At 32.5% G+C, this 13,553-nt stretch overlaps 1 protein-coding gene across 1 annotated transcript in view; it reads right to left on the reverse strand.

Annotated features, from left to right (window-relative positions):
• LOC133174080 (CD109 antigen-like) overlaps positions 1 to 9,145 on the reverse strand; it is a 44,155-nt gene extending 35,010 nt beyond the window's left edge. Inside the window, exons 1-4 of the mRNA XM_061309121.1 lie at positions 9,087 to 9,145; positions 8,433 to 8,590; positions 8,146 to 8,183; positions 7,625 to 7,781 (exon numbers count right to left, since the gene is read on the reverse strand). Coding sequence (XP_061165105.1) covers positions 7,625 to 7,781; positions 8,146 to 8,183; positions 8,433 to 8,590; positions 9,087 to 9,145 — 412 coding nt within the window. The remainder of the gene's footprint in view (positions 1 to 7,624; positions 7,782 to 8,145; positions 8,184 to 8,432; positions 8,591 to 9,086) is intronic.
• Positions 9,146 to 13,553: the final 4,408 nt, after the last annotated feature.

Consider the following 13,553-nt stretch of genomic DNA (forward strand, 5'->3'; position numbering starts at 1 on the left):
TAAGGTTTCGGAGTTTTCATTTTCACCCTGGGGGTCAAATGGGGGTCGAAAAATGACGTTTTTTATGCAAAAAGCCCCTGGTTCCCTGAACTCCTCTTACATTTTACACAGTAGCATTACGTCTTTTGGGAGATGGTTGGTGGTGTCATGTTGATGTGCAGTAAGGATTCGGAATTTTCATTTTCACAATGGGGTCAAATAGGGGTCGAAAAATGACGTTTTTTATGCAAAAAGCCCCTGGTTCCCAGAACTCCTCTTACATTTTACACAGTAGCCTAATCATCTTTTGGGGGATTGTTGGTGGTGTCCTATAGATGTGCAGTAAGGTTTCGGAATTCTTATTTTCCCCCTGGGGGTCAAATGGGGGTCAATTTTTTAAAAAAAAATATTTAACATGTTTAAACATCCTGGTTCCCAGAACTTCCCTTATATTTTATGCACTAGCCTTAAATCATGATCATTTGGAAGATGATTGATTTTGTCCTGTGGATGTGTAAAATGGTTTTAAAATTTACATTTCCATGTGGATAGCAAATAGGGGCAGGAAAAAAATGGCCCCTCCCTAACCCATGGGGTCATGATTTGTACAAACTTGAATCTACACTTCTTGGGAATGTTTCCATATTAATCATGCTTTTGTTGTTCTTAAAAAGAAGAATTTTGAAGATTTTTTTTCCTTTTAAATCTCTATAAAACTTTGATCCCTTATTGTGGCCTGACCCTTTCCTCGGAGGTCATGATTTGAAAACTAGAAATATGTCCATAGGACATAAATGCCCCGCCGAATGTATATTACTAATGCAACATGAAAATTTGTATGAGTGTATGAAGTTTGATGAGAATATCTTGAACAGTTTCTTTAAAATTGAAACTAAAATCTAAAAAAAAAAATGGATATAGATGATAAATTCTCACAAAATTATGTATAAGTGCATGCTTACATAAAAATATCTTAGATTGTTTCTTTAAAACTAAGCAAAATACAAATTAAAGAGAAGGGAGGTCAAGGTCACAGGAAAGTGCAAGGTGAAAAGTTTTTGATGCAGTTGTATAGCTCTCACTAATACATATCAGCATATTAGGTTTGATAAAAATATCTTGAATGATTTATTTAAAACTGAGCTTAACACTTATTTGAGAAAAGAGAGGTCAAGGTCAAAGGAAAGGTTGAGGTCAAAATGCTGATACAGTTGAAAAGCTTATATCAGTATGTATTTACTATTAGCATAGAAGTTCAATAAAAATATCAGAAATGGTTTATTTAAAACGTAGATAAACATTAATTTAAAAAAGTGAGGTCAAGGTCAAAGGAAAAGTCAAGGTCAAAGAAGTTGATGCAATTGATATCTCTCAGCAGTATATATCAGCATACGGAGTTTGATAAATATATCTTGAATTGTTTATTCAAAACTGATCTAGACACTAATTTAAGAAAAGTAAGGTCAAGGTCAAAGGAAAAGTCAAGGTCAAAAATTTTGATGCAGTTGAAAAGCTTACATCAGTATGTATCAGCATATGACGTTTTATTGACATGACAAACACTATATGCCTCGGCCATATTCATGGCAGGGCATAAAAAACTTGAATCTACACTATATGAGGATGTTTCCATATCAAAATGACTAACAAGCAAATTCAAAGAATTGTGGTCCCCTGCTTTCCGTGTCCTAGTGGATGGGATGCCATTATTTATGACATATTGTTTCAAATATGCAGGCCTTATCATATGTCATTCAAAAGTAATCACCAAAGTTAAAGTTTTTGAAAATTAGGTAAAACATCAAGGTCAAGGGGTAAAAAAATCATAGCATGCTTGGAAACATCTTGTTACAGGTAATGACAAATATAAAAGTCCTATCTCTTCTCAATCAAAAGTTATAAGGAAATATAACATTTTTGAAAAGTAGGTTAAACTTCAAGGTCAATGTCACAGAGTCAAAAGTCATGATATATTTAGAAAGGTCTTGTCACAGGTAATATACATGTATAATATGAACGCCCTATCTTTTCTCTTTCTCTTTCAAAATGATCATTTAAAATAATGTTAAATTTTTTGAAAAGTGGGTCAAACTTCAAGGTCAAGGTCCTGGGTTCAAAAATCATGGTATGTTTAGAAAGTTCTTGTAGGTAATGTACATGTGAAATATGAAAGCACTATCTCTTATTATTCAGAAGTTATGACCAAGGTTAAATTTATTGTGACAGACGGACAGACTGACAAACGGACAGACTAACAGACAAATGAGATTTAATGTCCCCTAGGTCCCTTTTGTGAAAACAGATGACAATAATGCCCTTGCTGTTCATGAGAAGAAGATTTATGATGGAAAAAATCCCCTGCATTTTTCTATGTAAATCATTGGATCCCCATATGTGGCCCCACCCTACCCCAGTGGGTCATAATTTTAACAAATTTGAAGCTACACTAAGTCTATGTAAAGAAAGTTTCAACTTTTTGGGCCCAGTCAGTGGTTCTTGATATTAGACTTTTTTTAAAATGATACCACCAAATTTTCACTAATTCTTGATTATCCCCCCTTGAAAGAAGGTGTGACCCTTCACTTGAACAAACTTGAATCCCCTTTCCCCGAAGATGCTTTGTGGCAGGGTTGGTTGAAATTGCCCAGCGGTTCTAGTGAAGAAGACAAAAATGTGAAAAGTTTACAGGCGGGCAGATGGATGACAAACAAAATGTGATCAGAAAACCAGAAAAACTCAAGTGAGCTAAAAACTGATGATCACAAGTACTTGGAAAGAGTTACAGTATTTGAAAAGCAGTTTTGTTTTCAGAAGCTGAAAATGTATGACTTGTATCCATGTTGAAAAAATTTCACATTTCAGAAAACAGTATGATTAAAAATAGTTAATCAAGGTGCTTTGAGTAGCAAAATAAGCTAAACTGGTATAGCTAATTCAACCAGAGAGCTTAGTGAATTTTAAAATGCACAACCTTTTCAACTCTTAATCATTCTTAAAATATTTATATCATCATTTCTGATTCAAGGGAGAACTAGAGATATGATCAGAAGTATATCTGTTGACTAATAAACATGTACATGTATATTGTGTTTTTTAAGTCATTAATGTTTGTTTGTCGTTAAATGTCCCTCTTGGGAATTTTTCACTCATACGGAGACACCACCACTTAAAAATAATGAAGACGTACAAGTCGGATTTGAGGTTAACATTCATTTTAGGAATTTTCAACAATTAAGACATAAAGAGATAACTCCTTCCCCTTGCCCCTTCCCCTTCCCAGACCCCTGTTTGTTCATGTATGCTAACTAGTCTAATACTTTGGTTTGACATAAAAAAAAATGTGAATATATACAAATAGTTTAATGGTCCATCTCTTTGAATGATTTTCATTCCTAATTCTAGGAGGGTACATGGGTTGACCCAAATTCATGAATGAAATGTCAAGTAATCTTTTCATTGATGCACTTTTATTTAATTTGATGTAGTCATATTATGAACATTTCCAGTTCATTAAGAGAGTGGGGATGACCTCCAGGGGTTCATAACCTTAAACCATTAGATGTACATAACATAATAACACAAGAAACAAAATTATGTATAGTCAAATGGAAAAGTTTTCTACTATTTAGGAGTCACATGATCATTTGTCATTTCAGGGACAGGGAGCGGCAAGGGAGATTGGACCCCCCCCCCCCCTGGAATTTGCAGAGTTATTTAAAAAGGACTATATACTGATTTACAGAAGCAAATAAAAAATGACTTTGGATGCCCCCCCCCCCCTTTAAAAACATGGACCCCACCATCATTGTTTTTATTTTGTTCGTTTGTTTTTTTTTTTTTTTTTTTGCTCCTCAGGAAATTCTGGGCTGGAATTTTTTTGGACCGAGGTGTGGACCCCCCCCTCCCCGAAAAAAAATTCCCGGATCTGTGCCTGTGACTGAATGTAATGTCGACAACGGGAGATAACTCTTCAGAATGTGAAATTCGTCTATTGTGGCATCCGATGATCCACTCTCTACCATCGGCTCATACATTCAGTGTCAGAGAGAAACGAACGACAACTCTGCATGGGAGATTGCCGATGATCTTTGATCCTTTTTAATCTTTAACCTAACCATTTGCATTTCGGTTTATTTTACCCCAATCTATACTTAAACTTGTACTTACCGACTGTCATAGGTCCTGTCAACTTCATGAAATATAATCCAATTAAAACACAAAATGAATTAATTTCCACTGATATACATGTAACACTGCACCATGTCACATGGCATGTGCAATCTAAAAATGATAATGGTAAAACTAGTACTGGTAGGGTGACGCAAGCCCAATGTGATGTAGAAATTTTCAAAAAGGTGTTCACATACATGTACAGTACAGGAACAAATTTTAAATTATCATAACAAACGATGTTTTAACATAACTTTGCCATCTAGGCCTATTTCCAAAAACAGGCAAATTGTGTGTGTGTGTTGGGGGGGGGGGGGGTGACAAAATTGATTGGGTATGGCTTTTCAAGGAGGTTTTTGCCTAATCAAATACTAAAAAAAGTTTGCACATTTTGATAAATTCATCAAAAACGCTTTGTACTAAAATAATATTATTTGTTGTTGAGAAAATAAATTTAAAAACTTCCAATTATGGGCCAAAAATTTATACCCCCCCCCCCTTTTATCAAAACCTAATTTACATCATTAATTAAATTCTGTTATTTCAGACTGGTAATGAATTAAGTATATGAAATGCGTATAAGAGGTTCATGGGTCACATGGTCACCTGAGCATTTTATGCTCGATTTGACGAATACATGTACTGTGTAAATTATAGAATTATTTGGACTTTTTCCTTGGTAAGCCCAATGTGAAGGAGTGTGCATTTAGAGGCAAACACCTTAGTGCGGGTATTACTGTCTCATGACAGCATCTAGTTTGAATTGTATTTCATCCATCCATTCATTTATAGGAAAAGTTGATGTTCATATTCGAAATTTTGTTATTAATATACAAAAACTTGTAATTTCGTATTTTTGATTTTCGACAATTATTTAATTTATATTGCCTATTCAAAAAATCCTGTTAGACGTTATTATCGCAAACAGATCATTTGTAGAAAGCAAAACTTGTTTGTCCAAGATTGTATATCTTACTTGTTTGTCTGGGTTTGTTTTGTCCGTGTTTGTCTAAATCTTATTTATCTGTCCGGGATGGCGTAAAGCTTACTTGTTTGTCCGTGTTTTTAAAAAAGCTTACTTGTTTGTGGGGGTTTGTATAAACACAAGATGAAACACTTCCTTTAAGTTTGGCTTAATGGTGGCTTATAGGTCCTTAATGATGGTTTAATGGTTGTCTTTAAGTCACCATTAAGCACCTTTAAGCTACATTTAAGTAATAAATACACCACCATTAAGTTACCATTAAGCCATCTCAAAGTCCTTAATGGATGCTTAAAGGTAGCTTAATGGTGGCTTAATGGTGGCTTATAGGACAATCATTAAGTCACCATTAAGCCAGACTTATAGGTGCTTAATGTCCAAACTCCATTAAGCTACCATTAAACCACCTTTAAGCCACCATTAAGTCACCATTACGCAGTCGATAAAACTGCTTTTACGGGTTAAATATCATTTTTATAATGATTTCTTCACAAAAATTATAAATATCGAGTTTATACATTTGTTAATTCAGCAAAAATAATGTAAAAGAAATTAAATTAAAAAAAAAAAATAAATGAAAAAAAAGACGCATTCCCAACAGGATTCGATCCCACGACCTTTAGATTGGAGGGCGAAAGCTTTAACCACTGAGCTATCAAGGCTGTTGAAATTAAAATGAAATATAAAACCTTTATTTTAAACAAAACTTGTTTGGAATGGTTACAGGTACCTGTATATGTATTTTTTTCTGATGTTTATATTTATTAATCAATAATACAAATAATTATATCTATATATATGTATATTTTTTAAAAAAGAAAAAGAAAAATTTTGATAAAGTTTTATATTACGTTAATATTTCTTAACCGTGGACCGGAGTTCGGTGTGATGGTGTGAAACAACTTTTTGATTTTAAGTAACTGAATTCCTTGTTCTGTTATTCGCAGATTTATAAGCATGAAAAGATTGAAATTCAATTGATATAAAAAAATTTTTTATTAAAAAGGAATATATCATCGAAAGAGAACGATTGGGGGAAAAAAACAGATTATAGGCCTAGTTCTTAGTTGCTGCGGATATTTACGATTTTTGACAATCTTTGCGTAACAATTTAGTTATAAAATATTTTTGTAACATATCATCTTCAGTTTTAATTCTTTTTATATCATTATGGGTATCAAAATAATTGTCTTTTGTGTACAATTATAATTTCTAATTTGTTATATGCTTGCGTAAATTTTAAGTTTTGTAAAAAAAAAAAAAAATAGATCATCAAAATCTGTCACTGTACGTTCCCGTGTATAGTTTCCTGTTAATTGACCGGGGACTGGTGGGGACACCTAATTAAGGTCTATTGTCTAACTAATCGATATACTGTACACTGATTATTTTACCCCGCTTCTCAATGTGTATAAATCTGGTCGGATACCCTGTTTAATCTGATCAGCTGTTCTTCTGAAAATTGATTTTGAAATAACAAACATTGAAGACCGACTATATTTTGATTAGTTCTTACTTCTGCATTATTTTAAATAAATTCTTACTTCTGCAGTATTTTAAAAGAAAGGAAAAAATAATGGCACTTAACCACGAATTAATTCAAATTATTCATGAATTAATTCAAAGATTGGCAATATAATCAATACCTATATATATTTTTTTATATCTTAAACATTTCTCTACCCAAATAACAATTAAGAGACTTAGAGATATTCCAGAAGAAAATGACTCTAATTACATTTCCTATGAATTCGGCAGTGGAACGTGGCTCTCCAAACACGAAAGAAAAATATGTTATTTTTTTAAAATTAATATATATTATGTATTTATGGATAAAAATAATTTTTAAAACAAGTATTCAAACAAACTGATTTAAGGGAGCGAAAATTTTAAGGCATTTGGTGAAGCTGTTCTCAGTTCCCGAGTTTATACGCATTGACAAAGATGTTAGAAATAGCGAGAAAAAATTATGAATTGAATAAGTATTTGCGTAAATGATACTGAAACAACTTCAAACTTAACAAGTTAGTTTAAAGAATTGATACTGGATGCGTTAAGGTGGTTTAATTAAGTTTGGACATTAAGTCACCATTAAGCTGCAGCTTAAAGGTGGCTTAATGGTAGCTTAATGAAGTTTGGACATTAAGCACCTAGAAGCTGCAGCTTAATGGTGGCTTAATGGTGGCTTAAAGGAATTAACTTCTATAAGCCACCATTAAGCTACCATTAAGCCACCATTAAGCGATTGCTTAAAGATGGTCTTTCGTCCTGTGAAACTTTACTTGTTTGTCGGGGTTTGTTTAAAACTTAGTCGTACGTCCGTGTTTGACATATTATTTATATAAAGCTTATATGTTTGTCCGGGTTTGATAGATCATTGGTATAAAGCTTACTTGTCTGACCAGGTTTGTAGATTAAGCTTACCTGTTTATTCGGGTCTGTGTAAAGCTTACATGTTTGTCGGGTTTGACAGATCATTGGTATTAAGCTTACTTGTTTGACCAGGTTTGTAGATAGCTTTATCAGTTTGGATCATCACAGAATGAGTCTTGGGATTGAGGAACACTTTTGTATAGTTATTGAAGTTAACCCCTCCTTCTCCTTGCACCTTTATAGCATACGTCACACCAGATGGTAAACTGGGAGGCATCTGTTGGACAAACATTAATATTGTAATCTCATAGAAACATTTATTGTGGTATGAAATGAAATAACTACATGTAGTATGATGAAATGAATAAATGTGGCAAGTATACACAGAGGTGATATGACTACATATGAAGTTGAATATGCCATTTTTCATAGAATCAGTATAATATCTCATAATAATTTATTTCATCAGAACTCATTTAATATGGTGGAAATTCCAAACGCTCAAAATTCATTAAAAAAATGAAACTTTAAATTGAACAATTTCAGTCAATCTGAAAATTTAATTTTCTTGTGGTGAAAAAGTCTAAAATTAAATCCGCTATTATGGTAGATTTTTATATATTTCACATACAAATACTTACCTTTAAAGGAATTGATAACAATGTTGAATTGACAGAATCTATCGTATAGAAAAAAAAAATGAAATGAATGCTATGTTATAATAAATATATGATTTTATTAATATTAGAATTATTCTTATCTTTCGATTAAGGTATGGAATTTGTTCATCATTTCACTAAACAGCATCGTCATCAAAAAATAAAATTATCTTAATAAAGACAGATTCGAAGGAAAACCTGATAGGCTTATTTTTCCAAACAGCCAATAAATGACTAAAATTATAAACATTCTTCCTCTGTTTTCGTACCTGTCATCCTCCTTTCAGACACGATAGTGTTATTGTTGTCGTCTAAAAGACTGGCCACCACCGTGGTGCCAGGAACATTCGTGGCGTCCAGAAGGTGGACAATCACATTCAAGTCCAGGTTCGGACGGATTGTCTTTGGGAACATGACAAGGTACGAACTGAAATATTCAAATGAAGAAATAAATACTAGTTCATATATACTCTATAGCTTGGTTTTATAATTTGAAGTATTAATCCCATTTACAGTTTTTCATACATTTTCAGTTAACCATATTAGATAGATAAAAGGTTTATGTGATTAAGGCACCATTCTAGCAATAGGGATCATTACGTAAACAAAAATTAATCTATTTATATAAGGATACTTGGATACTAATTTGTCTTCACTCAGAAAAACTGATCTGGAAAAGAAGGTTTTTAAAAGAACTTTCTATGTAACAAATTCCTTTTAACACATGAATCTTTTAGAAGATTTGATTAAAACTGGTTCACTGGTTTTAGGAAGTAATGCAATTTACAAGCTGGTCGACATTAGCGTCAGAAAGTGGAAAAAATGTAAGCAAGAAAAACCGAATACTAAGTAAAATCTTTGATTCATCGGAGCAGAAGAGATATATACATGTAGTAAACTTCATTTAATTACTAGTTACTTACTTTTTGGCAAGACAAGATGAAATCAAAAGGATTAAAGTAAAAAGTCCAAGTTTCTCCATGAATGATTAAAATATGTGCTCTTAAAAAAGAAATCTAAGTCAGATTTACTACAATAGGGCCTGAACATTACGTACATTATTCATATATACTAAAATTTTGGAAAGTCCTGGAGGATATTTTCCATAGGAGCATATTTCGCACTCTTATTTACAATATACGGGATATCAATCTTAACTCAAAGATTTTTTTAAATCAATGGAAAAACCAGAGACATGATTAATTTGGAAAAGGCCTTTATCGAAATTTTGTTAAACCTTGACGCTTTAATTAAAAAAAAAGTAGTGGTAATAAACAATTATGGGTTATTTCCCAAACGGCTATTCCACAGGAAATCTAAATAAAAAAGGAATTAAAACGTCTTCTCTTGTATTCATATATAAATTTTACCTATTCCCCCTGAGAAGGCCTCTCCATTTTTTTTTGGATAATTGTGTTGTTTTTGGCGAAAAACCGTTGATGGAACGCAACACTATCTTCGTAATGTTGAAATACAATGTTGCTGTTAATTTGCACTTTTTGTATTTGATGATGTGAAAGCATATAGTCATTTGCACTTGGAATTTCCAGATATATAACGTAAAAGTGGTGTTTAATTTGCTCATTAAATTTGACTTATTATAAATAATGTATTACTCTACACCTGAAATAGGTGAAGCTAACGAACAATGATTGATATATAAATCTACAAAAAAAAGGTGGTAAAAAAGTTAGGAAAACCGTTTAAAGAAACCTTATTAAACCGAATTTCTATTAATTAGAGTTCCTCGAGCAAGGTCATTCTCCTGTATAAAAATTATCTCATTCGCACACAATTTCTAAGTAAAACTACTATTTATATTTCAACAAATATTCATCATCAATCGAGCAATTTTGTCAAAACTGTTTTATTTAACGATTATACATGTATATTTTAAACATTATATAAATGTTTAGTTATTAGTCCCCTACCAGTGAAACTGGAGGGGACTATAGGTTTCCTCTGAGTCTGTCCGTCCGTCTGTCTGTCTGTCCCACTTGGTTTTCCGCACTTTTTTTTCTAAACGCTTGCACATATTGAGCTAATTTTTGGTATGTGAGTGTATCTTGATGAGTTACAGATCAAGTTTCCATTTCGTTCCTCTTCAATGATTTTTGAAGGAATTGCGACCTTTTCAGTTTTTCAGGGTTTTCCGCATTTTTTTTCTAAACGCTTGCAGATGTTGAGCTGATTTTTGGTATGTGACTTAACCTTGATGAGTTATAGATCAAGTTTGCATTTCATTCCACTTCATTGATTTTTGACGGAATTATGGTATTTTCAATTTTTAACGGGAACCAGATTACACTTGCCGGTAGGGGACTAGTATTGCTAATACAATACTCTTAGAATGCTTGTTTATTAACATCTCTAATAGATCATGAATGATTATTTCATATTTAGTAATTATCATTAGAGAGTAAAATATAAGTCTGAGACATCAAGTTATGAACACATTTAATAAGAATAAAAAGGAAAATAGAATGGAAATTGAACTTTTCGTATAAGTTTTTGGGAAAAAAAGATGAAGATAACAAGCATTCATCTAATCCTAAAAAAATCCTTCAAATTATACGAATCATGAACAGAGCAAAAACATGGACCCCTTTAAAACCAGATCCGGGAAAAGATGCCTAGGGGTTTTAAGCATCCCCTGTGAACTGGGCATAAACTGCTAGTCCCTATATTTATAAGGAAAACAATGGATTAACAATAATTGTGCAATATGTCAGTTAAAATATTACTCAGTTGTAGGTTGTTTTTGCAAAAAAAGTCATCATAACGACCATAGCATTTGTGAAATGCTGATTTCAAACAAGAGTGTTGAAAGCCCTGTGAGATCTACTTATTTGTCAGTAGCCTGGCTCAGTTTAAAATTGATAGTTGAGAATATGCTCTTGCAAGCTTATCAGCTGAGAGACATAAGCACCATATGCAGGTGATCATGGAATTTTAATATATTGATAAGGGAAGATTACGATGGAAAAACTTAAGTCAATCCCTTTCTCATATTCTTTAAGTGTATTATTGTGTGTGTAAACCTTTGATTTTAGAACACTCGTTTTTTAAAAAATAATTTTGAATTAGAATATATATCCTTTAATGAAGATGATTGACTTTACCAAAAATATCATATCATAATCATTTAATTAATCAATAGTGAAATTATTTGTGACAGTAAATTAAGATACAGATTTATAAAATCAGAAGTGACGTTAATTTTGTACCAAATACAATGATTGCATAAAAGGAAAAGAGATTTAAATTCTATAATTTTAATCATCGTGATAGAACAGATTAGAATATGATGTTTGTTCAATGAACTATGATTTGGCAAAATATTTATAATGGAATTGATAAGAATAGACAAATGAAATCCTTCGATACGAAGTAATAAAATTACTTCCGTTGTTATATCTGAGCTCATTAACATTACAGTCATGGGTATCTCTGTATTAGAAGGTTGTGCAAGGTATGCTCAAAAGTAAGTTTCAAGATTATTGCAAAGCATCCATTGAAAAGTAATTTTATATCCGGGACCTCGATTACCCTCTAAGCATATAATACCCTGTTTCTTATCTCTCTCTTGAAAACGTTTGCTCTTCATATCTTTATTGACTTCTCGGTATTCTCAATTGTACAACCAGTTGATTCTTACGTCGCGGGTTCGAGTCCCACTGTGGGACGTGGAGACCGGTCTTTCGGATGAGACCGTATAAACCGAGGTCCCGTGGCGCAGTAGGTGCTGGCACGAAGAAGAACCCTCACTGCTCAATGGCCGTAAATGTCGAGTATAGGACAAAATTTGCAGCTCTCCACCGGCAAGTGGTGGCGTCTACATATGAGTGAAAAATTCTCGAGAGGGAGGTTAAACAACATAAAACAAACAAAACAATTTTACAACCTTTTTGAACTTTGACAATATTTAGACTAATCTAAAAACTTCTGTAAATTAAAAGTATATTAATTTATTTTGATCACATTTCAGGATTGATGTCTACAAGTTATCCCAAGAAAACATAAGAAACTTGTAGTTGGCGTACATTGGCTATTAAGATTATAGTAAGGAGCGGATCCAGGATTTGAAGTTAGAGGGGCGCCAGCCAAATATATAGGCAGGGAGTCTAAGGCCCAGAGAGCGAAGTCCTATGAAACTCCTGTGTTCTAGAGAATTGGTAGGGCAAAAATAAATTCTTCTAATTTGGCAGTTTTACTATCTTTGATGAGAATTATAAACTTCTGAACATTCGCATGAGGAATCAAAGACAAGCTGTCAAGCCACTTGAAGCTCCTGCCTTGTTAGAATATTTTGTTAGGCAAACTGTCCAACAACAATAATAATAAGAAATTTGATAACCATTATTTCAAAGCTTTAAAAATTAATTCTAAGCAATGTTCAAAATTGAACAATAAAATATTTACAATTGAAAGACATGTCAAAAGATTTAAATGTATAATTTTACACTTTAAAGGAAAGATAACTCTTCATGAAGGTATGTGTAGTTCTAACTTAGCGAAATGATGTTACAGTAAATGACATGATGTGAACTGTACATTATTTTCTAAGTATTTAAATTTAAATGTAAAGCAAGCAAAAAATTACATAATAACAGAAGATTCTTTTCTTTTGCTATAGTTATTGTCACACTGGAAAATACTTTGAATGATGGCATCATTCTGTTTATGAAATATATGGCGAGTGAAATGCATGTAGCTACAAGAATTTGGTAAATAAGACATACAAACAGATCTTAAAATGGATGTTGAGTAATATCAAGTGAATTGATCAGGTAAATCTGCTGATTATTTTAATCAAGAATTTCTTATTTATGACAAGTAAGTGCATAAATCACAGTCAGCCTCCCCATTGTCATTTTTGATGATATTATGGAATGCAAATATAAGTAATAAGCAACGATATTCAATGAACATGGCATTATAAATAGCATTTGCTGTGCTGGAATATTTTCCATGATGCACTAGCGCGCATATTGGAATATGCCTAGCAGAGCTATTGCTCGTCATAACGCCATGTTCACCAAATAACATTGTTTAGCAAGATATAATATCAACTTAACTTGCAGTAGTGATTAAGAAGGCTTAATAGAAAATTCTGAATATTTCTTAAGTTCATCATTTACTTCCATTGCAGTGGAAGAACAGCACGATATCTTCAGTACGGAAGAGCAAACATATACATGATAAAACGCGTGAAGTCGAAATCAAAGTTGAAGAAAGAAAATTATTCTTTATTGTTGGAATTACCATTTTTAAAGCTGGAAAATTCAACTTTTAAGTTGGAAAACATTGAAGTTTGAATTCTAATATACGCTTCCATATAATTCACTAATTTGCAAATGTAATCAAAGAAACTGTTTAAGATATAGTAA

Source organism: Saccostrea echinata, unplaced genomic scaffold (genome assembly GCF_033153115.1).
Source record: "Saccostrea echinata isolate AGI-Se365-2 ecotype Australia unplaced genomic scaffold, CSIRO_AGI_Sech_v1 ptg000057l, whole genome shotgun sequence".
NCBI classification, from domain to species: Eukaryota; Metazoa; Mollusca; class Bivalvia; order Ostreida; family Ostreidae; genus Saccostrea; species Saccostrea echinata.